Raw genomic sequence first — 24,404 nt, 5'->3', positions numbered from 1 at the left:
TCCCCCAGTCCCAGGGAGCGGGGAGAGCAGCCTGACGCCGCCGCCTGTGCCGCCGGCTCTCGGGGGCGGCGCCGGCACAGGCGGCGCGAGATCCGCCCCAATTCTCCTGCTGCGGTTGAACCCTCCGCTTTGTGTGTCCCTGCCGACGCTCCGTAGCAGGGCGGATGTTGTGAGGAGCCGCTGCCGGGGCTGGGCGAGCCAGGCGTGGGGTGGCGGCGGTGAGTCAAAGCGGCGGAAAGAGAGGCAGGCAGGAGCGGAGGGGTCTCGCCGGGGCTCCGGGGGTCGGGGAGCCCCTGGCCGGGGTGGGCGCGAGGGCCCAAGGGGGGCGCCTGCGAGAGGCCTGGCTCGGCGGCCGCGACTAGGCCCGGGTCAGCCGCTTGGGCAGAGTGCCGCGGCGCCGAACTCTCCGACCCGAGAAGAGCACCAGGCTGCCCCGTCGGCTCAGGGAAGGCAACTCAGGGAAGGCGCTCCTCGCTGCCTCCAGCCACGCGGGGAAGCTCTCGGCGGTCAGCCCCGCAGAGTGGCCGTGGCCGCCGCCGCCGCCGCGCCGGTCCTTGGCCGGGTCTCGCTGCCCTTGGCGTGGGTTCGTCGGGAGGCCTTTTCCAGGCAGGGAGCGGCTGCCGCCAGGTGCCTCGAGCCGCCGCGCGCGCGCATCTTCCGTGCCCCTTTTCTCCCGCCTTTGCGCGCCTCCCTGCCGTCCCCGGCACCGTCCCTCTGCGCAGCGCCGACACCACCTCGGAGGAGCCCTGGTGGCTGTGGGGAAGCAGTTTGATTTCAAGTTTCCGCCAAAGGAATGCGGAGGGAGGGAGGGAGCCAATCTCCCCTCGGATGTGTCGTGGGGAACCTCAGTTACGCGGAGGAGGTTGTCAGTGAACCGCCTCAAACGTAAACCCCACTGAGTTCTAGCCTTTAATCCTATGCACACATTGCTTAACCTGGGAGTCCTTCTGAGCAGACAGCGCAGTCTGTGGTCACCATAGCGCCAGCCTATATACACTTACACAGAAATCACATTGATTTAAATGAGGTATACTCACCGGTGAGTGTTATGGGACTGCAGCCTAGGCTCAGGGTTTGCATCTTTGCTGCCTTATCTTATGCTAGGTTTACTCTGAAGTAAGCACTCTTTAGTTCACTGGACTTTCCTCACAAGTAAGTGTGCATGGGATCAGATCATTAAATACTTTTCTTAATAAACCTTTGAATATGCAACAGTAGAAGCTGCTGCAGCGGTGCCAGACAGTGATCCAGATGTTGCAGTGCATGGTGGTTTAAAAATTACCTCCACCAGTTGAAAACTAGGAGTAATAATTACCATGCAGTGTAGAAATAGCTCCAAGGCTTTCACAACTCTTGAAGACCAGAGTTATTGCAGCATGGTATTCTGCAGAGAAACTAGCACTGTTTCAGATCCTTGTGGTAAACTCTAAATGTAATATGGAGTGGATTGGCATATGAATTTTCAGCTACATTTGTTGCTTAGAAGCAAAGCTGACATCTGCATAGTTTCCTTTGCCCCATTTACGTTGTAGTCCTAATATTCCAGCAATCAAGATAATTGTAGGATTAAAATTAATACAAAGTAATAACTTCTGTTTATTCAGATTGTACCCTTCAAATGACAGTTTTATATAACTCATGAAGGGCTCAGGCTGCAGTCCTATGCATGCTTTGGGAGTAAGACCACCTGAACCTAGTGAACATAAGAAAAGATGCGCTTGATCAGACTAAAGTCCTATCTGGCCCTGCATCTTGTTTTCCACAGCAGCCACCCCAGATGCTCAGAAAAGTCCACAAACAGAACATGAGAGTAACAGCCCCTTTTCACTGTTGTTCACCAAACAACTGGTATTCAGAGATCTTAGAGGTAACATGGCCACTGATGGCCTTATCCTCCATGGATTTGTGTGCTTCCCTTTCAAAGCCATTTAAATTGGTGGTAGTCACCACATCTTGTGGCAGTAAATTCCATGTGCTGAGTGAATAAGTGCTTCCTTTTATCTGTCCTAAATCACCCACTATTCACTTTCATTATTAGATGACCCCAGGTTATGGTGTTGTGAAAGATGGGGGAAACTTAACTCTACTTCCTTTCTCTACAGCTTGCATAATTTTATATACCTCTGTCATGCTTCCTCTTGATTGCAATATTTCCTTGTAGGGGAGTTGCTCCAACTCACTGATTTCTTTGGTTGCCTTTTTCTGTACCTTTTCCAGCTCCTCCATATGCTTTTAAAGATATGGTGAGCAGAACTGAGATTTGCTTCTGAATAAGCCTGGGTAGGATTGTGCTGGGAAGGTCCTTGGCAACTAGGACCACCTCTGCTTTCAAAGATGTATTCTTCATAAAGAGGTCTACCATTTTCTGTTATTTCTAGTGGAAGAAATATCTGTGTATACTTTCAGTGTCAGGTCTCCAAGATCAAAGATTATTGCAAAACCCTGTAATGTAGCCTTGAAAATAACCACTTATTTGGTTGCCTAAGGTTATCTTCAGGTGACCAGGCAGATGAGATACACGGAAGTTGGTTTGTTTTGACTTTGAGGCAACAAACAAAAACAGATGCATAGGAAGGTCGCCTAGTATTGTTTGCCATTTTATTTGTGAAGTTCTTTTATTGTTTAAAAAAGTCATTCATAATGCAGGTGCGCTTACAGCTTTTGGATTTTTAGAGATAATTCCTCACTAAATTAAACAAATTCTAATAAAATTGGTCCACTGTAAAACTAAACTGCTTCATAGTGTAAATGAAAACAATTCTGCCAGTCTTACTACACTCTCCTTGCTTGCCATCTAGCCTGTCAGCTGTATTTGCTGCTGTTGCCAAGGTTACTTTTTGTGTTGAAGTGTGAAAGGTAATCCTGAATTGTAAGTTGATGTTTTCATATTATTCGGAAGGAAGAACATGTTCCTGCTAATGTGGATGTAGAAGAGATAGACATGATGGCCCAGTGTTTGGGGATTCAGGATATAGACTTACTGCATATTATGGGACTGACAGTGACCGGATGTTGTATATAGTCTTAGTTTATGGATAAAACAGTGTCTAGTGATATATAAAATAAGTGAAGTTCCTCAATATTTGCTTCAGTTTATAGTAGATGAAATGAACCTGAAAAAAAGATTGAAAATTGCAGGCTGAAAAAAAGCTGACCACATATGATATACTAAGGCAGTTCTTCATGGGAATAGAAAATATACCTGGAAAGGGAAAGGATAGGTTAAAAGCCACTTAGAAGGCATTTTGGCATATAAGCAACATATCAATTAATACAGCAGCAACATGGATGGAGGGCTTGTGACCTTCCAAATGTTGTTAAGTGCCAACTCCTACCACTCCTACCCTGCATGGCCGATGGTCAGGGATAATGAGAATTGTAGTTTAAAGCATCTGGAGGGCAACAGGTTATCTTTTGGATGCATGTTTGATTAACAGAAAACCTTTAGGAATTCTACTGTACTGCATGTTCTTACACAGTCTTTGTATAACATCATTATACATTGTGTTTCTGTTTTAAGGCAAACAAATATGAGTCTTGTTCTGACTATCATGCTCTGTTTATATAGATAGAAAGCCTACAGCTGCTGTTGCAACCATTACTTTGAACTCTAGAGAGTAATGAAACAATTATTGACAAACACAAGTCTCCCGTAAAACAGAACACTAGTCATATAGTCATATAACTCTCCTGAGAGTTGTTTGGCTATATAGGCATTAACTTTTTTTGTATTGCTATACATGTGGATTGTTACATAAAAAACGGGGATGTGTTTGCCAATAGATATTTATTGCTGTTCAGATGGCTTCCCCCCTCCCTTTCTTTGTTTTTTAACTATATCAGGGGTGGGGAAACTTTTCTGTCCAGTAGACCAAGAACCGCCAGCAGACAGACATCCGTGCAAAGACTTCAACTTTGGGGACAACAGTCAACATCCTTGAAGTGTGCTTCAAAGCGCTTTCCGTAGAAACCCGCATGGATACGCACTTCAAAGTACTGATGAGTGCTAAGAGACATTGTTTTTGAAGTGCATTTCCAGGTGGTTTATGTTGAAACCTCTTTGAAACATAAAAAGGTAAAGGTAAAGGTACCCCTGCCCGTACGGGCCAGTCTTGACAGACTCTGGGGTTGTGCGCCCATCTCACTCAAGAGGCCGGGGGCCAGCGCTGTCCGGAGACACTTCTGGGTCACGTGGCCAGCGTGACATCGCTGCTCTGGCGAGCCAGAGCCGCACACGGAAACGCCGTTTACCTTCCCGCTAGAAAGCGGTCCCTATTTATCTACTTGCACTTTGACGTGCTTTCGAACTGCTAGGTTGGCAGGCGCTGGGACCGAGCAGTGGGAGCGCACCCCGCCGCGGGGATTCGAACCGCCGACCTTTCGATCGGCAAGCCCTAGGCGCTGAGGCTTTTACCCACAGCGCCACCCGCGTCCCACTTTGAAACATGCTTCAGTGTAAAAGCCACACCTTTACCTGCCTCCCAACTTATGTGTGGTATGGGGGAAATGGTCCAGGAGGCTGTATTAGGACCCCTGCTAGGCCTAATTAGACCTACCCGGAGGGTCCCTATCCCGGGATTATGCTTTGTGCATTCCCTCATTTTAAAACCATAACTTTAGATACATTAAACTAATCATTCTATTTATGTATGTCAGTCTTCAGTGAACATTTTTGGCTCTTATTTTGCTAGTTTTCTGTTACGACTAGGAAAAATGCAGATCTTCTTTTCTAGCTTTTCTTAAATGAAATCATTTTAAGTTTATGAGGCAAAATTTTCTACATATTAACCTAGATGCGCTCCAGTATTCATGCTGCAGACAGTGAAACGCCTTGGAGTTTTTGTACTTGTTTTCTTAACAAATTTATAGTATATTATTAGAGGCAGTGAATTTTATGCCAGAGTATGTACACATTTGGAAGCAGGGCAAATACAAAAAAATGTGTATAGTTACCTTGCTACTTTCTTCCAGTTTTGTGAATAGTTGCATCCTTCTTTGTTGCAAGTGTTTTCATTTCTAATTGGTCAATTTCCCCCCTATTTCAGCTTTGAGATTAGTGGCCATTCAAGTTGACCTGAATTATGACATCAAGAGCTCCTGGAACAACATTTTCTCGGAAGAACTATAGATTAAGCACAGAGCCTGAGAAGTCCAAGGTTGCAGGTAGGAATACTGTTGTGGATGACTGGGGGAAGAGGAGGCTGTTTTTACAAATCTTGTCAGCAAGTAATTAGGAGAGAGATTCACTGTTTTCAGCACCTTAGCTGTGCAAACAAAGTTGCCACCTATTCAAGTTTGCCACTTCATTGGCAGATACTTTTTTGGGTCTTAGCTCAGTTGTGCAAGCTAATGGCAAAGCTAAATCTGCTTAAAGGAATTAACATGTATTTGGTGTTTCACCTTTCATAGCACTCCAGACTTGTCCCTGGCACAATGCTATTAAATATCTGATGCATTGTTTAAGGCCAAGTGTTGGCCTAGTTGAAATGGGTTTGCTTGTCATCTGATGTAAAACAGTGTTGTCCTATGAGAGGCAGGGGAAAGCATGGATGGAATTTCAAATTGGGATAAAGGGTGTTTTATCTGTCTTATTTTATCTGTTAGTTTTTAATTCACACAGATGGAGAAGATGGTTTTGGTTAAGTCAGGAATGGGGAACCTGAAACCATGCTCTCCTACCCCCCAACTGTCATCATATGCAATGTCAGGTTTGGAATAGGTAAAGATGCGGCTGCAAAGGAACCATCCGGAGCCTGTCAGTTGTGCCTTGGCAAATGGGGGTTGCTGATTGATGCTGACAGCCTGTTGCCCATTTGCAGGCGCAATTTGGATTCAAAGCTCACCTGTAAATGGACATTTCCTTTGCAGACTGAAATTAGGTCTGAAGTGCTGGGATGCAATAAATAAATCACAACACTTGGATGAATGTGGCTCTCAGACCCAAAGTAATTGCAGAATTCACCTGGTGGGAAAAGGTTTAACTTAATGCAAATCAACCCTCACTTGCAGTTAACAGGTGTTCCGGTTTGAAAAGATTGTTATCATAGAGAAATGATCAGCATAATTATTTGTGAATGCATTTTATCATTGACCAAGGTTCCTACTGATATAGGCTCTTGAATAGAACAGCTACTTGGTACTGGTAATTTTTAAAGGGACTGTTATGAATCCCATGCTCACATGTGTAATGCTAAGTTGTAGCTGTTAAAGAAAGTGCTAAGGAAACTTAGGGAATACAAAATCCTTCTGTGCAGCTCTTTTGGTTTATTGTTTATTTGGCTTGTCCTTCATTGTCTGTAGGCTGGTCTCTGCACATTTGCATTATGACTGTGCAAAGAGAAGCAGAGGGACAAGGAGAGATAACAAGGACAGGCCAAATTGATCTGTCATTTCAAGCAACATGCTGTAGTTCCTCCTGCCAAGTAACTCAAGAGAACGTGCAAACATTCAGATAGCAGCATGGCAACAATGAGGGGCAAGAGACACATTAACACACTATTTGAATCCTTCAGGAGTAAATTTAGTAACTTTGCTATGAAAAAACCTGGAAGTAGAGTCTCAGCTAGAAACAACACTCTTTATGAGAGGCATGCTGTATCCTCTATTTGCTGTATATACTAAGACATATGGAAAAACATTTAGGTAGGTAGCCGTGTTGGTCTGACACAGTCAGAATATATATAAAAATAAAAAATGTCCAGTAGCATCTTAGAGACCAACTAAGTTTGTTCTTGGTATAAGCTTTCGTGTGCAAAAAGTGTACATGCAAACGAAAGCTTATACCAAGAACAAACTTAGCGGTCTTTAAGGAAAAACATTTGATAGAGATACAGCCTTAGAGGCATTGGCTGAAATTCTGTGTACACTTGGGAGTAAGTCCCACTGAATTCACTGGGGTCATCTTTCAAGTAAACATATCAAGTGATTTATGAGATGAGCTTATCAAAACTGATTTATTAATCTCCATATTTCTGCTGTTTATGATATAGTATTAGCTATATAGACAACAGCATATGCTGAAGTCATGATTTAGCCGCCTTACGGAAGCTAGCTCTGAGTGTGTCTGGATGGGCGGCCTCCTGGGAACCTCTTGAAACCTGCTTTGAGTTCTATGGAAGAAAGACAGGCTGTAAATGAAATAAATAAATGAAACAGGGCTGCCTAATTTCATCTTGCCTCACTTGTAGAAGTAAAATTGGTATATTGGAGGTAATACCTGGTTGTTCCTTGCTGACTTGGCTTTTTACTCATTCTCATAGGGATAGTGAACAGCAAACTCCTGAATGATTATCTGCATCGCATCTTTCCCATTGCTGATGGAACTCAGCCTACTGCTGCATATAGGTACTGGACTTCTGATTCACTGAAGAGCAAGCAAAGTTGTATTGTGGTGTTACTTTAATGGTACTGCTTAGGATCACAGCTGAATACTGACCCTAGATGAGACAAAAGTTTCATTTTACTGCTGAAGTGTTTGTGTGGTATAATGCTGATGGGACTTTTCAGACAGTAGAACTTGCATGCCTTAGTTTTGAAGGTGTGTATGAGAGGCCAAGGGTGTGACAGTTACTGATCTAAATTATAATTTCTGTAAATCTGGCTAAATGACACTTACAAATGGCAAATAATGATGAAAGCTGAATGCCTTTAAACATCTGTATACTATTTAAGAAATATTTAAGGCTGTAGTTGTAACTTCACTTACCTGGGAGTAAATCTTATTGAATTCAATTTGACTTGCTTCTGAGTAGGCATGGTTAGGATTACACTGTTAGATTATTAAACACTTAAAAATGATTGATACATGTCCACTGTTAATTTAAGTGAATGTGTCTCAATATGTTATGTTTATATTATGAAAACTAGTTTCAAGTACTTCTCATGTGAAATGACGATGTTAGCATTCTTTGATTATTTTTTCATTTCTTTTGTGTGATTGTGATTTTAAAAATTTCTTTACACTCGTTCCTTGCCAGTTATGTATAATCCTTCTGAATCGACTAGGAAATCACAAAACAAGGCCTTTAGCAAAGTCCTCTAATTGCATTTTCTTGTACACATTGGAATCCTCGTATTGAGACCTCTCATGTGAATGTTGCTCTGGAAGAACGCCTGTTGTATGTTTGTATTTAAAGTTCTGCTGGGGTCAAATTCCGCCCACTATATACTTAGCTTCTGAACTCACAACTGAGTTGTCAGTGCTACTAAAAATAACCTACATCCCTTTTTCCTTCTGGTGAGTAGCAGTTACCACGAGGAGGAGAAGGAGGAATAGAGTTGTTTCTTGTTGTTTGCCACAGCTTTCCCAGTGTACTGTTGGAATGCTCCAATTCATCATTCTACCATGTTGTTGTTTTTTTGGGGGGGGGGGTTGGTGTCAAAACTTTCAGCATTAAGTTCCTTTGGTTTATTCTTTAAAAGCTGAAAAAGGAGCTTAGATTAATTCATAGCTCCTGTTGGATTTAGGGGTTCTGCTGCATAGGCCTCAACGCATTGTGATCCACCAACCTAATACAGCCCACCAGCCACGTGTGGCAGCCAACAGCAGCTCTCTTTTTTCTGTCTGCCTGGAACTGTAAAAACATAGCAGTGTTATGAAGCTGAAAGGACACAGGACCTGGCTGGTGGGTTTTATTCATCTTAGTCACAAATTGTGCATGCCTGCTTCACTACAGCAGTCCAATAGGAAGCCATAAAGAATCTTGGCAGTTGGGATTTGAATACTCTATAGCGTTGTGTTCAAAATTCACACTAGAAGGAAAGAGTTGCAAAATAATTAATTTCTTCATGTTGGTGAGCGCCAGAGTGTGTCTCTTAGAATCCATGACGTCATTTTCTCTATAGAAGCTATTTTTATTTGTCTAAGATTTTAGTTTCTGGTCCTTTCAAGTAGTTGTGTCCCTGGGCTATTTAATCTATTAAACATACCATGTAGCTTTATTAAATCAATAGTTTATGGAGGATCGTGCTGAAGTAGTGAAGAAACTCTGGTTAACAATTCATGTGAGTCTCTCCATGGGGAATTATATAAAAACTGTTGAAGGATACTTCACTTTATTCCTAGAAAGCACCTCTCCTTTCAAAACCTACAAGAACACGTAGAACGATTGCTGGCAGAAGATGCTGTCTCAGAAGATGGTCAAGGTAAATATATACAACGTCTGCCATAAGTGCCAGCTCCAAGGGGCCGAGGGACTTTGTGCCCCCCATTGTTTGTTTTTTGAGGGGGCCGGGCCCCCAATGTTCAGCAGGAGGAGGAGGGCGAACACAGAGCCAGGTGCAGTGCAGCTTCAGTGGCCTGTGGCTCCTCCTCCTCCTCCTCCTGCCTTATGGGGAAGGGACGGGGGAAGCAGCCTGTACTAGAGCCAAGCGTGGCATAGCTCAGTGGTCATTGGTTGCTGCTGCTGCTACCGCCACTAGCTGGGAGCGGCTTCCCCCATCTTTACCTTGCATGGCAGAGGGAAGGGGAGGACAGAGGACGTGCTGCCACCATGTTTGGCTCCATTCCCTGGCTCCTTGTGACCTTGCATGTGTGACGTCATGACATTGCACCCCGCGGGGCCCCTCAATCTTTTTCAGAAGCTGGTGCCTCTGGTGTCTGCTAATTTTGCAATTGCCTTAAGAGAAGCAGAATAGCATATTATGGGGACTTTCCACCTAAACCTAGTTGCCTTCCTGGTGGTCTTTCTTTCTTTAAAAATGTATTTTTATTAAGTTTTATCAGATAAACATAATATCTATTTTGGGAAAAGAAATGGCCAACTACACAGAAGGTTTGCAGTATATCAGCCTGTTTGATGTTCAGAGCAGTATTCATTGAAACAGTTTGATTCATCCAAGCACAGTTCTCCATAGAGTCCCATGTGTGGAGGGTAGCTGACATGGGTCTTTCAACGATAACACATATTCAGTAGTTTTTCTATTTAATCTGTGTCATTTTTGAAGACACATGTCACCTACTCTCAACACATGGGATTCTATGGAGAACTGTGCTTGGATGTATGAAATGTCTCTATCTTTGAGGAACGTCCTCTGTGTTCAGGAGAAGAAAAATAACCATATAATATCCTAACTGATGCTTGTGCCTCTTTCTTTTGCCATAAAACTGAACATAGAGTTGCCTTGTCTCAATTACTGTATCTCTTATGTTGCTGCTTCACAAATATTTCTCATTGTCATTCCTTCAACTTTCATTTCAGATCAGGGGGTAGAGGGCAGGCTTGGCCCTTCTACTGTGGTGTTGGATCATACCAGTGGTTTTGAAGGGCTCCTGCTGGTGGATGATGACCTACTTGGGGTGAGTGTGAGGTAAACGCTGTGAATGCGCTGACTTGTCACTGGGGACTCTAGGTCGCTCTTTAAAGTCTGTGCTGGTGTTTTCTCACTTCATTTTTTGGTCTCTGTATGTCCTCACTCTCCTTTTGCTTTTGGGCTTAGGTAACACTGGTTCCCTGCTAATATTGGCTAATAAGCTGAGTGTGCATTTCCTATCTCCTGCCACTCCTCTTTCTGGAGCGAATCCCCTTCCTCACCATTAAGCAGCTTGTCAGCAGTTATGTAAACTGTGATGAAGGTTAACTAAGGTTACCATTTAACTATAATCTGAGACTGCAGTTTGAGATTCTAATTTAATTGCTAATGTTGCTGACAAACTATTTAACTGAGTTTAATGGGAAAATTTTGTCTAGGGAGTGAAGGTGATATGTGGAGAGACTGCATGTTTAAGAAAATATTTCCTATTTATTAACTGTGGTCAACATAGAGCCACTATCACGCTGCCATTGGTTTGATGTTAATAGAAAATGTGTTTTATGCTAGAGTTGCTGATAGGGTCTCTCCCTTTTGTCAGGTCTTCATTATAGCCTTTCCCTTTGGTTGCTGTTATAGCATGGTTCTTCTTAAGTTTTGAGTTAAGATGGTTCCTTGGTTCTTGGGAGAGCTGCTGGTGGTTCCCAGATTCAGGAATTAGGTACACAACTTTTTTGGATGGAGTTGCATTCTCCTTTAAGGATCAAATATGTAGTCTAGGGGTACTTCTTGATTTCCAGGTGGCCACAGTGGTGTGGAGTGCCTTAATTCCTGCTCCATCTGGTTCTCTAGCTGCTCTGTGTAGGACACAGTTCTATGAGCACAGTTGTAATGCAGAATGAGGCTGTGGACATTTTGAAGAGCTATACTGCCTGTGATCATATAGCACCAAATTTGAAGCATTTGCACTGGCTATCTATGTGTCACTGAGCCCAATTCTAGATGTTGACTGATATATAAAGCCCTGAACAATTAGGAACGCAGCTATCTGAAACAGCACCTGTCCCTGTACTGTTCTGCCTGTGAGTTGAGATGTGCTGGAGACACATTGTTAGTTGTGTGCTATCACCAACTGAACTCTAGTTGCCCAGGACTCAGAATAGGATCTTCTCCCTGGTGGCATCCTGGTGGAGGAACTTTCTCCCCTCTGGAATCAGGTAGGCATCAAATCAGGTTTTTGATGTTGGGTAAATATGTTTCTCTTTTGTCAATCCTATAAGGAACAGCACAAACCTTTGTTTCACACTGCTGTCAGATAAAGTGACTTGTATACTGAATTTAAAATGAGGCATGATACAGCAATGTACATGTTTTGGGATAGTTTTATATAACTTGATCTGTTAGAAGCAGCCCTTATAGCATGGGTGAAAGTTGGGATGTACATGTTCTAAACAAATAAATAAAATATTCTGATAAGCCCACCTATGCTTTTAAGTCTGAAATTTCTTACTTCTCTGTAGTTTGCATTGCACAACACACTCTTTTATTATGCCTCTATGTATCTTGCTGCCCACCTGTTAACACTCAGCTTAAGTGTTCTGTTTTAAACACTGCCTACATATTCTTTGTTGTCCTCTATTGGTCTTTAAAGGTTTGTTTCTGCTAATTGCTGTCTTCCTTCTCCCCCTCTGCTTCAACCCCCACTAGAGAATTACTTTCTACTTGTCTGTGTTCTACTGTTGATATGTTTGTGTACTGGGTTAGTGGAGGTTTGCTTTGAATGTTTTTCTTGTCAACATGTCTCACTGGGTTCCAGTTCTCAGCTGAGACAGGAAGGACAGAACCAGCTTTGCCCTGAACTTACCAGTGGCTGTTGTTATGCACTACCTAGGTACCAATCCTATGGCTGAGTGCCTATGGCTGCCTAACAATAGAGGAAGTGCCTTTAGTGCTGTTGGCACTGCTGTCAGTTTTTATAGTCATTATGTACTGAAACAGTGTGTTGTCCCATCTGTGATCACTCCTTGATCGTTCCTTTTGGCACTCTCTTTCTTGGTCTTGCTGCTTCTGACAAATCTTTGGACACACTCTCCCGCAGCCCATCTGGTTCCTGCAGTTGGCCTGCTCCAGGCTTTTATTCCATGCTGATCCCCTCCACAACTTGACCAAGCAGCTCATTGGGCCAGTAATGGGGTCAGCACAGGTTGTGACTTCTCCAAAGCCAGTTTTCTGTTTTTGGCACTGGGTGTTTTGTCTAGGAGAAATGGAATCAGGAAGCCATTATGTGGGCATGCTTGTTGTTACATCTGTGTTTGGTGTAATTGCAGACCTGATTTTTGTGTGCGCCCAATCCTGGTGTAAAATGAGAGCAACCTATTGTGGAAGTTCTATGATTTGATTAATTGAAAGTGACCTAATACTTTCTTTAACTGATTTACTTACCCCGCCGCCAACACACACACATTTGCGAGATGTAATGAAACCCTTGATAATGGAAAACACACAATCATGGTGTGTGACTGTCTTCCTCCTTTGTTTCCCAATTCAGGTAATTGGACATAGTAACTTTGGCTCTATCAGGGCTACTACCTGTGTGTATAAAGGTAAGGACTAGAAAAAATATGCACTAACCCATGGTACTGGTCCAAGTGGCATAATGTGTGCTGCTAGTGAACAGCAACTTGAGATGAGAATTTATTAACAACGAGATTTAAACAAATTCCTGACTTTAATTTTGGGGCCGCATTTGTTTCAGGTTTTTGCAGAAAATGTCAGACACTGGACATGCCCCAGACAACTTTTTATTGTAGGGTAGTATGATACTAAATCAATCAATCAATCAGGGGTTTTGGAATAATGAATTCATCCTTTTGAACTCTTCTGGCTGCCAAACCTTCGGACTATTCTAGTTTTATATGTTAATAGCATTTAACAGAGAATTTTTCATTTGACACATTTGCTGCTATATTTTCTTTTAGGAAAATGGATCTATGAGGTGCTGATTTCATCCCAAGGCCTTATGCAAATTGGTTGGTGCACTCTCAATTGCCGATTCAATCAAGAGGTAATGCAAGAGCATATTTATTTATTTATTTATTTTCTTACTTATTGTATTTATATTTAGACATCACTCTTTACCTGAAGTTCCAGGCTGGAAATCCCAGAAACTACCTGTGGCCCCTTGTTAGACTACTATTCCCATCATCCCATGTTAGCTAGGTCTGATGGGAACTGAAATCTTGACAATATCTATATAATCTGGTTCTTTGGAATAGGGAACCTGTAATTCCTTTTCATAACTCGTGTTCTACTTAAGTTGGATATAGTAGTGGACCTAATTACTAGTGTATATACTTACCAGAAATGGGCATGGATGCTTGGTATATTACAAGGTGTGACTGGAAAGTAGGGTGAATCACTCCTGTATGCGATAATAGGAACTGCCGGATTCACAGAGACACGTGGGAGACGTTGGTCCGTATCTCAGCTAACATATGTGCACATGTCTCGGCATTTGTTGACAGGCCTATGTTGATGCGGTAGCGTTTAGTAGCAGTGCAATGTGATTGAAAATGGAGCAGAGAGTCAATATGAAATTCTGTTTCAAATTGGGTAAATTGGCATCAGAAACCCACAAAATGCCCACAATTGTGTACAGAGATGAAGCTGTAATTCGAAAGACAGTGTATGAGTGGTTTAAGCATTTCCATGAAGGGCGGCAAACTATCGAAGAAGACCCGCAATCTGGCAGACCGTCGACGAGCAAAGCGGCGGCAAATGTTGACAGTTCATGAGTTATTGATGTGGGATCGGCGTTTCTCCATCCGAATGATGGCGGAAGAATTGCATATTCCACATGAAATCATTACTGAGGTTACTGAGCTGTCCTACCTTCTATATTCTCCTAATCTGGCCCCACCGGATTTCTTTCTTTTTCCAAAACTGAAATCTGCACTGAAAGGGCATAGATTTTCCAACATTTCACAAATCCAAGCTGCTGTGACGAGGGAACTAAAAGCAGTATGAAAAGAGGACTTCTCCAGAAGTTTCTAACAGTTCTACGAATGTTGTCAACAGTGCATTGTATCAGAGGGGGCCTACTTTGAAGGCCTGTATGTTTGAATATTCTCGCTGTCTGGTTTCCGTGACCATTCACCGAACTGTCCGGTCACACCTTGTATGTTACCCATATGACTGTTTCTCTCAGGTCTGTTTCTCCCAGCCTACAAGTTTCTCAGTCCCTTTCGGTATGTCAGTGACAGTGGTTGAAGAAGGCATATTATTGGAATGCAAAATCTTAATTGTGATCTTTGGTAAAGGTTTGCTTTTGGTTTTCATGTTGCATAGGAAGGAGTTGGAGACACTCCGGATTCATATGCTTACGATGGGAATCGAGTGCGCAAATGGAATGTAACCACAACCAACTATGGTAAAGTGAGTGTCTGCCCCTAATTGTTTTCTTGCTGCACTAAGCATGTAGTCTGTGTATCTCTGTGAACCACTTCACTTGTTTCAAGAACTAGGAACACAGAAATCTGTCTTACACTGAATCAGATTATTAGTTTATCTGTTTTGGTAATCTCAACACTGACTGTCAATAGCTCTCCAGGTTTTCATAGTCTCCAGTAGAACTGGAGACTCTTATTGGGTGGTGTAGTCAGAATTTATTTGTTATTAAACTTCATGTTTTGTATTTAATTTTATTGTGAAAAACCAATTTCTCTTCCATTGTGCATATTGGCCCACCAGCAGATCGAGTTTGGCCTGTGAGACCATTTTCTCCAATCATGTCCACCTGTCAATCAGTGACATCAGTGCAGGTTATTGCATTGTTGTGGGTACCTGTTCCTAGCAGGTTTAAACCCCTCACACAGCAGTTTGGCTGCGTGCATCTGTCCCTCCTAGGAACAGGTCACACAGCCAAAGGAAGCATCAGGGGAAAATTGGATTTGCTTGCCTTTGAGGTGGTATTCAATGTTTAGTTCTGTTATGCCCTTTAATGTTAGTGGTTCTGCTCTAACTTAAGTTCATGCATTTCATTGAAAGTACTTTGAGTAAGACTTAGTTGAATAGCACCCCCATTTTTTTATCCATAACCGGGAAGAAGACTGCTTTATGCAGACATTGGCTCTGATAGAGATTTCTCTCTTGTGCAGTGATGCCTGTATGATACAAGGTTCTTTCTTCCCTGCCTCCAATGAGGAGGAGAGAGGAGAAAGCAGCACTTTGGTAGCCTTGTGCTTGGAGCTTTCCAAAGTGCCAAGCACAGTGCTGGCACCATGTCTTGTGCTGTGAGTCTCCAAGCCTGCAGACTGTTTTGAGATGTAGGTTGGAGAACCCTCCTGTCAATCATGTGATGTCACATGATGCCATATGATTTGGGAGGTGGGTTGTCCCACTCACCTACTTGTCAGAGTTGGCTCATGGGTATCTGGCCTGCGGTACCAAAAAGATCCCATCCGTGATATAGAAAATGGCCATCCTACTGAGTGTGTGCTTGCAAACACATGGCACATCTCATATCCCTTGCCTGCTGTAATATAGAATTCTGCATGCTGCAATATGCAACAGAAGGGGGTAGAAAGTTAAAACAATGAATCAGTATGGCAGCAGAACTCTTGACCTGTACAGTTTTTCTTGACTGAATTGGAAGCAATCTCTATATGTTTTAACAGTGTCCTAGCAACATTGGTTACATACCCCAAGTCCCATCTAATTATCTTTTCTTTTTTCTGCAGTCTTGGGCAGCAGGAGATATTGTCAGCTGCTTGATAGACCTGGATGAGGGAAGCATTTCTTTCTGCCTGTAAGCACCCTTATAGAACTATGCTAGATGTTGCTAGTCTGCTATATTCTGTCCTCTCAGCTTCTAAGTATATTCATTGAGAGCTTAAACCAAGCTCCACTAAAGGGTAAATAGTTACTTCATTCTCAATAATCCTCTACTAAAATTGCATTCAACAAGGAAGGTCCTTTGCCTTACAGCATCTAAATTGTTTCATAAAGTTGGAGTGCATCACTTCTGAACAGGAGTTTAGATGCTGATAGGGAATGTTTCCTGGTACAATGTTATTATGGGTGCAAGAAAGATGAATAGAGAAATAAAACTAGATCTACACAAGCAGTAATCAACATGAGTGGTTGTTTTTAACATGACTGTGTGGAGCTGTACAACACAGAAAGCTCTGTAGAGCACTTTGAGTCACTGCGTGGAATTCTTAAGCTGAACAGGACCTTGAACAGAGCTCCAGCAATAACAATTCATATTTTGCTAAGTGTCTCTGCAAGAAGTTATTTCCTAAGATCCTCAGGCAAAGCAATGGGAGAATTTTGCACTTGGGATTCAGAATCTGCTTTTATTTTTATTGACTTGTCATAATACAGAAGACAAGCCACTAAGCTGTGACTGTTTCTTCCTTTGTGTAATGTCAGGTAAATAAGTCTTTTGTGTATAGAATTCCTGGCAAGGTGTGTTAAAACTTTAGGGATTTGTCTCCTTCCCCTCTTTATTTTCTTTTTCAGGAATGGTGTGTCTCTGGGGACTGCTTTTGATAACATCTCACGAGGCTCTGGCATGGCCTATTTCCCTGCTATCAGCCTGTCATTCAAGGAATCCGTTGCTTTTAACTTTGGTAGCCGGCCTCTCCGATATCCTTTGACAATAGTTTTAGCCAAACCGTAGAAATATTTTTCCCGAGCAATGTTGGCATCTAAAAAGTATCATTCTCTTCCCAGGCCACAACTATGCTAAACCTTGCCAGCCATCCACTGGTTCTCAGTAACATAATAATAGTTAGGAGAAGTGCTATATAAATACTACATGCTTGACATACTTTATCTCAGTAAGCCTAACAATGCCTCCATAAGGCAGATTCCTACTATTCTACTATTATTTTTTTTATCCTTGTTACAGTCTGAGAGTGGCTTTGTCTGAGGCCAGTTTGTAGTTATTCTAAGATTTGGACAGGGGGCCTCTAGCTCTGTAGCTGAAGCTCTTCTTGCCATCCTGAATAAAAGTTTGAATCTCATTCTTGTCAATATGTCAGAAATGTTATACTCTCAGGAGGCAGTTTGGATCTCCAGCAGCAGATACTACCTTCTTGAATGATCATCAAGGTGCTTATTGGTCAGTGTGAATAAGAAAGACGTCCTGAATGAGAAAGCAGCAATCACCCTTGAATTCCTTTACAATACATGCTGTGCTTGGTACAGATTGCTTTGCAAGGGTGGGACAAGACCTGGAGGCATATGAAATACCAATAAATGTGGCAATCATTCTAGAAGCTTGGTGTGGTGGATAAAAGCAAGGATTGGCAGCAGAGGAAAGCCTAGGGACTTAGGATCATTCCTTGAAGGAGGGGTAGATTGCCTTCTGTGGTTTTTTCTCCTTAATAATTTCATACATATCCAGTGGAGGGATATCGGCCCTTACAGGACAAACCAGCTGCAGATCTTGCAAAAGCGCAGAAACTGTTGGGGTACCTGAAAAATGTTATTCATACTGGAATAGATGTTACGGTGAGATAATCTTTTCAATGTTCTGTTTATTCAGACTTGCCTTGCCAAAAACTGTTTGCACATTGGATTGATTAGGTATGGGGCATTTAATTTCATTTTTCAAATTTTGTCGAGGGCCTTTATTATGTGCTGCTTAGCCAAAGCTCTTCAACTGACTTACAAAGAATAAAAAAATAAAAATAAACCAAAAACAAAGCAGTGATAAAATTTGAGCACGATGTAAATCTAATTAGTCTGTGCTGGGCAGATAATAAGGTTTCCCTGGTACTAAAAGAAAAAGGAAGAAGATGGTGTCAGGTAAAACCCCCACAGGGGTGCAACAGGAAGAATGTAGTTGGTCAAGGTAGCCGTGGACTCAAAAAGGTTGAAAACCTCTGGCCTAACTGATGCCAAATCTGGCTTAGGATGGTGTTAGTGCAATCTCTGCAAATCCAAGGTGTATCTCAGAATCCCAGGGGCTTCCTCAAGCTTAAGAAACACTCTTGTAGAATTAGGATCTGTTAAAAATGTGTAACCCTGAGTTATGTATTTCAGGAAGGGAAGCTGGTGGAAAGAGAGGCTTCCACGTGGCAACTCCAGGGGGAACCGACTGTTTTAATCACCCTTGCACACATTTTTAACAGTTTTGCTCCCCTTATGGTGAGTTTCCTCCAATGTTACTTCATGTATTTCAGGATCCTCCACCACTGTTTACAAAGTTACAGATGAGAGTGAACTTCTCCTCCTCATCGGTGAATTCGATTTTAACAAAAAAAATTCTCTGACTTAATAGAGGGTCACACCACTGGCATGTTTAGATCAGTTATTTACATCAGGAGTGGACAACCAGTGGTCCATGATGCCATCCCATTCCCTGAACCCCATCCTTCTGCAAGTTTTAGGCTTGAAAAAAGTCTCCTGTTGATGGCAATAGGAGACAAAAGTCTAATTGTGGTGTTGGGGGGCATTTTCAGAAGAATCCCCATGCATTGCAACCCCCCACCAAAAATACACACCCCATCCTGAAATTAAGTTTGAAAGCAGTCTTCCATTGGCAGAAATAGGCTCTTTTTAAGCCTAATTGCTGTGGGGGAGAGTGCAGCCAGGGAAGGAGGAGTTAACCATGCTCTCTCAAGCGGCCATCTCCGCAAAGATCACTAGCATCCCTATCTAGCAATTAGGTTTCAAAAAAGCTTTGGTCAGGCCTGATTGCTGGGGGAGAAATAGTTTTCTGTTGAGAAGGTATAGACACATATGTAGGGGAGCATATAATAGATTTGAGTAGCTGCATCCTCTTGGACCACACCCATTCTTGCTTTGGCTGTGCTCACTGCTGGTATGTAGCCCACAAAGCATTGGCCAAGGTGGAATGTGACCCTCGGGATGAAAAAGGCTCCCCACTGACTGGCAGCATTGCTCAGCCGTTAAAGACAGAAATCTGTGCCATCTCTACCTAGAGACACAAGGGATTGAATGTGGCATCTTTTGCATGTAAAGCATGTGCAGAGTTCAAGGTTCTTCTGTCAATTCACAAATAATTTGGGCCCAAAGTACCTTAAGGACTATCTGATCCCTTACGCTCCACCTTGGCCACTGAGATCCTCTAGTGGGGCACTTATTGTGGTTCCCCACAACCACGAGGTTCAGCCAGCCTTTACTATGAACTGAGCCTCTAGTGTGGAAGGCTGTGCCCTGTGGAACTCCCTGCCATTTGAGCTTCGGCAGACATCATTCCTACCTTCTTTTAGAAGTCTAAAAATGGTGTCATTCAGAGAGAGCTTTGCACCGTGAATTTCTTTTTACCAACCATTCTTTATTGATGTTTTTATTGCTGTTACTGTAATTTTGTACGCTGTGAACTACTTTACTGTATTTTTTTTAAAATGGAAACATAGTTTATAAATAATAAAGAAATAGCAACATTATGAGTGGGGGGGAGTGGCTCTTGGATACCAATCAGAAGGTGGATCCTGAGTAAAGGGTCATTGTTGGGATGTGGGACAACCTGTCCTTGGAGTTCTCAATGTAGTCTAGGGAAACGGCTGCTGTGAGCCCCCTCAGAGCTGCAGCAGCGCAGAGTATTCACTGTTCTTGACTCTGCTGCAGCATCATGATAAAGCTATTCTGTTAAGTCTTCTGCTTTAATAAATTCTTTTCTGCAGTGCAAAGTGTACTTGGTGGAAGATGTGCTCATGAACTTCCTACTCAGCATCCTGGAAGGAGGAGGGCCTGTGGAAGCGCACCCTCTTATACAGCAGTTGTTGGATCTCATGTGGCTTCTCATGGAGGTGAGCTACTGGAGTTCTTTTACTCTCAAGGAAAGAGACCCTTCTTCCTTTCTCCAGAGGAACTCCCTGACCCAGTATCTTCTTTCCTATTGAGTAAGAAAGTGTTTCTTTCCTCCCTCAGGATTATGAAGTACATGAATGCCTCAAACAGCTGCTGATGTCCCTGCTCAGGGCATACCGCTTCTCTCCCATTGTTCCTGATCTAGGCTTACAGGTGAGTATTATTCTGTTAAACACCGGTAGAAACCCTTAAGAGCAAAGTTCATGCAGTGAGAGGGGAGCTGCTTTGGCTGACTGCTTACAGCTTTGCAAATGTTGTAAGACATTTTAAATATGCTGTTTTAAGAGCTCTTCCTCACGTATCACTGCAGCTTATCTTGATTTCCCTTTTTTCTTCTTCTCTATCCAGATTCACTACCTCCGTCTCACTATTGCTATCCTGAAGCATGAGAAATCCAGGAAGTACCTGCTTCACAATGTCCTGTATCCTTTTTTATTTTTTTAAAAAACGCAATATTTTTCACATACATCCAAATCCCCTGATGGTACAAACTTGCTTAGACAGACAAAAAGATTCGTGTGTAGGCCCTACAGAAACATCACCCTGTAACAGGACGTGGTTTCTTTTTTTCCTGTGGCTGCACACACCTGCAGCTAAATTTAAGAGGCCCTAGTCACTTCTATATCTTAGTGTTGCTATTTCCTTACTACCAGATGCAGCTCAGGTTCGCCTCTGCACAAATTGGAGAGGAAGGGTTTAACCAAGGCAAAATGGCTGCATCTTCACTGTGAGGTCCTTGAGATCACACTTTACTGTATCACCCATTCTTTGCATACATTCAGATTCAGTTTCTTTCACTTTCAGGGAAAAATATAAGTGTGATAACATGGCCTGTATTCTGTGCCATGAGACCAGAGAGAGGCAGCCAGACTAGCCAAAATAACCCCTGCTTCTTGTTAACTTCACCACTGCCACCACCTTTTTTTGCCTACTCTGTATTGCCTGCTCTGACTAGCAGTGGCTGTCAGGCAGAGAGGGTCTTTTCCATCACCTGCTGCTTGATATTTTAACTGGCAATGCCAGGGATTGAACCCGAGTCCTTCTGCAGGCAAGTGCATGTTGTGCCATGGAGCTGGGGTTTCTCCCTTAATATTCAAATCTGATCCCAGTGTTCCCCGAAAGTAGACTGGCTGCATTCATGGAACAGCCAGCATGCCCAGAGGATTATTTTTCACTTATTCTCTCTTCCAACACTATACACCTACCTGGCCTACCCTGCTAGATAAATGCTCTGTTCATTGACAGTGGTTAAATAACATCTATGTATGAGCTGATCATTATTCCTTTGCTTCCCTTCCCCATGTGCCTTTTGTAATTATCCCAATTATTTGGAAGGGTGTGGCTTCTGTCTCAGTAGCATCACTCAAGACCGACCATAATAGCACAAATTCTATAACAGCTTTGAGAACATACACAAGGTGGTCTCAGCAGCAGATTGCTAACATGGGGGAAGTGGGGTGGATAGCTGCTTCAAGGTCCCCATGCATTGGAAACTGATGAAAATAAGCAAAAAGTTGCAGAAGTTCCTTTCGCAGTTTTTCACCTCTTCTTTCATTCCCCCCAAATACCCTTCTTGCTGCACGATACAGTCATTATAGCTTCCAAGTACCCTATGGAGTTGACTTGTTTTCAGGAAATCTAATTTTTTTCACATGGTCCTGTGTGTGGAGTTATTCTTAACTTATTGCAGGGATGCTGCTTGTGACATAGATCCCACAGGTGCATCTATATGAACTACCACACAACTCCCTTAACTCTCTGCAGATTTGATGTGCTCCGCTCAGTTGTGTTTTTTTACATCAAGAGTCCTTTGCGTGTGGAGGAGGCTGGTTTACAGGAGCTCATTCCCACCACTTGGTGGCCAAACCGCTTCAACAAAGAGGTGAGGAATATGGCGCCCACTGCTGGTCGATTTAAGGGCTGTCCTAGCTTAACTGCAGAGATGTTGGCTTTATCTAGGTGTTTTCTGCACATAATAGCTTATGCAAATGACCATTTGTTTAGCACCTTTATACAGCTGCATTCTCTTATTAGCTGTGTTTGGGTTCATAAGCATTTGCAGCCCTCCCTGTCCATCCTTTTTGGCTTCTGCTAACAACTCTGTTAACCTCGTCTCTTTTAAACACAGGGCAAAGAAAGTAAAGAGATAAAAGATGAGACTGCTGAGGAGAGACTGAGGAGGCGAGCGTATGAAAGAGGATGCCAGCGGCTCAAGAAACGCATTGAAGGTCTGAGGATGGGATAGTGGCGTTCAAAATCTCATGGGCAATTTAGAATATGGCATGAAGCCATATTGATCAGTCCTAGAGCACAGCTTTCACAGAGAATGGAGAAATAATTGCATGCCACGATTAATTAATTTATTGCATTTGTATACTGCCTTTTGTGCCAAGGCACCCACATTTGAAATATTTCAATAAACAAATGCTATAAAATATTAGCTGGGCAGTGCTGTGTTACAGGTGCCATTGGCACCCCTGCTTGCAAATGCAATACTAGTAACTTCGTTTAGAAACAGCACTAAGTTTTCCGCTGATAATGTTTTTACCTCCTGTCATTCCAAAGACTGTCCAGAGCCACTTGGGGAGTGTAGCTCAACAAACTGATGTGTATAATAATTTGGGAAAGTCAGTTTCTTCTTGGGAGTTTCTATGCAGGGCTTGAATATGGCCACTGTCAGTTTCTCTGTAGCAATGTGGTGATGGCTGCTACCTGACACAGTGTATATTATTTCCGGTCCTTTTTATTCTTAGTGGTGGAGGAACTCCAAGTGCAGATACTGAAGTTGCTGTTGAACAATAAAGACCATGGTGGGGTAAGGATGATTGCATATATTATCTGCAGAGTATTTCAGTCACACTGGAGAGCAGCTTGCTTTTTGAGGTTGTCATGTATCCTCAAAGGGCCTTGCCTGCATCCCACCATAAAACAAGATTTAGTCACCTGAAAACTGAGGCCCCATATATCTGGAAGACTGTCTCCTTCTGTACAAACCTCTTTTGTTTGTTAAGATTGGCACTTGGAAGTTCAGGAGGTGGAAACCCGGGAGAGGGCATTCTCCGTGGCAGCCCCTGAGCCGTAGAATTTCTTCCCTGCAGAGATGTGTCTGACACTCTTTATTATACAGTGGTACCCCGCAAGACGAACGCCTCGCAAGACGGAAAACCCGCTAGACGAAAGGGTTTTCCGTTTGCGAGTTGCTTCGCAAGACGATTTTCCCTATGGGCTTGCTTCGCAAGACGAAAGCCCATAGGGAAATCTCCGGGACAGCGGGGAAGCGCAGCGTGTCTTCCCCACTGTCCTCGGACCTCCTCCCGCCGCCCGCCATCGGAACGAAGCTCCGATGCCGGGCGGGGGGGCGGGAACGCGTTCTCCCGCCGCCCGCCATCGGAACGAAGCTCCGATGCCGGGCGGGGGGGCGGGAACGCGTTCTCCCGCCGCCCGCCATCGGAACGAAGCTCCGATGCCGGGCGGGGGGGCGGGAACGCGTTCTCCCGCCGCCCGCCATCGGAACGAAGCTCCGATGCCGGGCGGGGGGGCGGGAACGCGTTCTCCCGCCGCCCGCCATCGGAACGAAGCTCCGATGCCGGGCGGGGGGGCGGGAGCGCGTTCTCCCGCCGCCCGCCATCGGAACGAAGCTCCGATGCCGGGCGGGGGGGCGGGAGCGCGTTCTCCCGCCGCCCGCCATCGGAACGAAGCTCCGATGCCGGGCGGGGGGCGGGAACGCGTTCTCCCGCCGCCCGCCATCGGAACGAAGCTCCGATGCCGGGCGGGGGGGCGGGGACACCTTCTCCCGCCGCCCGGCTTCGGATGGCTTTCCTGAAGACTTGGGGTGGGAGGAGGGTTTTCCTTCCCACCGCCAACATTCAGAATGCTGTTCTGAATGTTGGCGGTGGGGAGGAAAAACCCTCCTCCCACGCAAGCCCCGGGAACAGAGGGAAAGCGCTGCGCGCCTTCCCCTCTGTTCCCGTACCTGTCCTGAAGGCTTGCGGTGGGGAGAAAAGCCCTTCTCCGCACCGCCAGCCTGGCAAGCGGTTTCCCTAGGAACGCATTAATTGATTTTCAATGCATTCCTATGGGAAACCGTGCTTCGCAAGACGAAAAACTCGCAAGAAGAATAAACTTGCGGAACGAATTAATTTCGTCTTGCGAGGCACCACTGTATAGCTTTCATCATATGTTGAAGACTCAACACTTTACCCTGGCATCTAGCACCTAAATTATATATTCTGTTGTACCCACTGTCTTCTTCTGATTGTAAATTGTCTTGCCTTTTACATTGTTATAATGCAATATAAATCAGTTCTGGT

At 43.7% G+C, this 24,404-nt stretch overlaps 1 protein-coding gene across 5 annotated transcripts in view; it reads left to right on the top strand.

Annotated features, from left to right (window-relative positions):
• The first annotated feature begins 113 nt into the window (after positions 1 to 113).
• Positions 114 to 24,404, top strand: part of RNF123 (ring finger protein 123) — an 89,309-nt gene continuing 65,018 nt past the window's right edge. For 2 of the 5 annotated variants that reach the window (XM_077924714.1, XM_077924711.1), the window contains exons 1-18: positions 114 to 218; positions 5,046 to 5,163; positions 7,260 to 7,344; positions 9,065 to 9,144; positions 10,200 to 10,297; positions 12,797 to 12,851; positions 13,227 to 13,312; positions 14,596 to 14,682; positions 15,987 to 16,054; positions 16,771 to 16,902; positions 17,658 to 17,766; positions 18,301 to 18,405; positions 19,908 to 20,033; positions 20,155 to 20,247; positions 20,443 to 20,516; positions 21,859 to 21,976; positions 22,223 to 22,322; positions 22,848 to 22,909. In XM_077924714.1, coding sequence (XP_077780840.1) covers positions 5,082 to 5,163; positions 7,260 to 7,344; positions 9,065 to 9,144; positions 10,200 to 10,297; positions 12,797 to 12,851; positions 13,227 to 13,312; positions 14,596 to 14,682; positions 15,987 to 16,054; positions 16,771 to 16,902; positions 17,658 to 17,766; positions 18,301 to 18,405; positions 19,908 to 20,033; positions 20,155 to 20,247; positions 20,443 to 20,516; positions 21,859 to 21,976; positions 22,223 to 22,322; positions 22,848 to 22,909 — 1,560 coding nt within the window. In that variant the 5' untranslated portion in view covers positions 114 to 218; positions 5,046 to 5,081. Of the gene's footprint in view, positions 219 to 485; positions 628 to 844; positions 886 to 5,045; positions 5,164 to 7,259; positions 7,345 to 9,064; positions 9,145 to 10,199; positions 10,309 to 12,796; positions 12,852 to 13,226; positions 13,313 to 14,595; positions 14,683 to 15,986; positions 16,055 to 16,770; positions 16,903 to 17,657; positions 17,767 to 18,300; positions 18,406 to 19,907; positions 20,034 to 20,154; positions 20,248 to 20,442; positions 20,517 to 21,858; positions 21,977 to 22,222; positions 22,323 to 22,847; positions 22,910 to 24,404 lie in introns of those variants that run through there. The other 3 variants (XM_077924712.1, XM_077924713.1, XM_077924716.1) reach the window with 3 other exon arrangements.

The sequence above is a fragment of the Podarcis muralis genome, chromosome 2 (genome assembly GCF_964188315.1).
Source record: "Podarcis muralis chromosome 2, rPodMur119.hap1.1, whole genome shotgun sequence".
NCBI classification, from domain to species: domain Eukaryota; kingdom Metazoa; phylum Chordata; class Lepidosauria; order Squamata; family Lacertidae; genus Podarcis; species Podarcis muralis.
The sequence above is the reverse complement of the archived record's forward strand: the minus strand, read 5'-3'. Positions and strand labels throughout refer to the sequence as shown.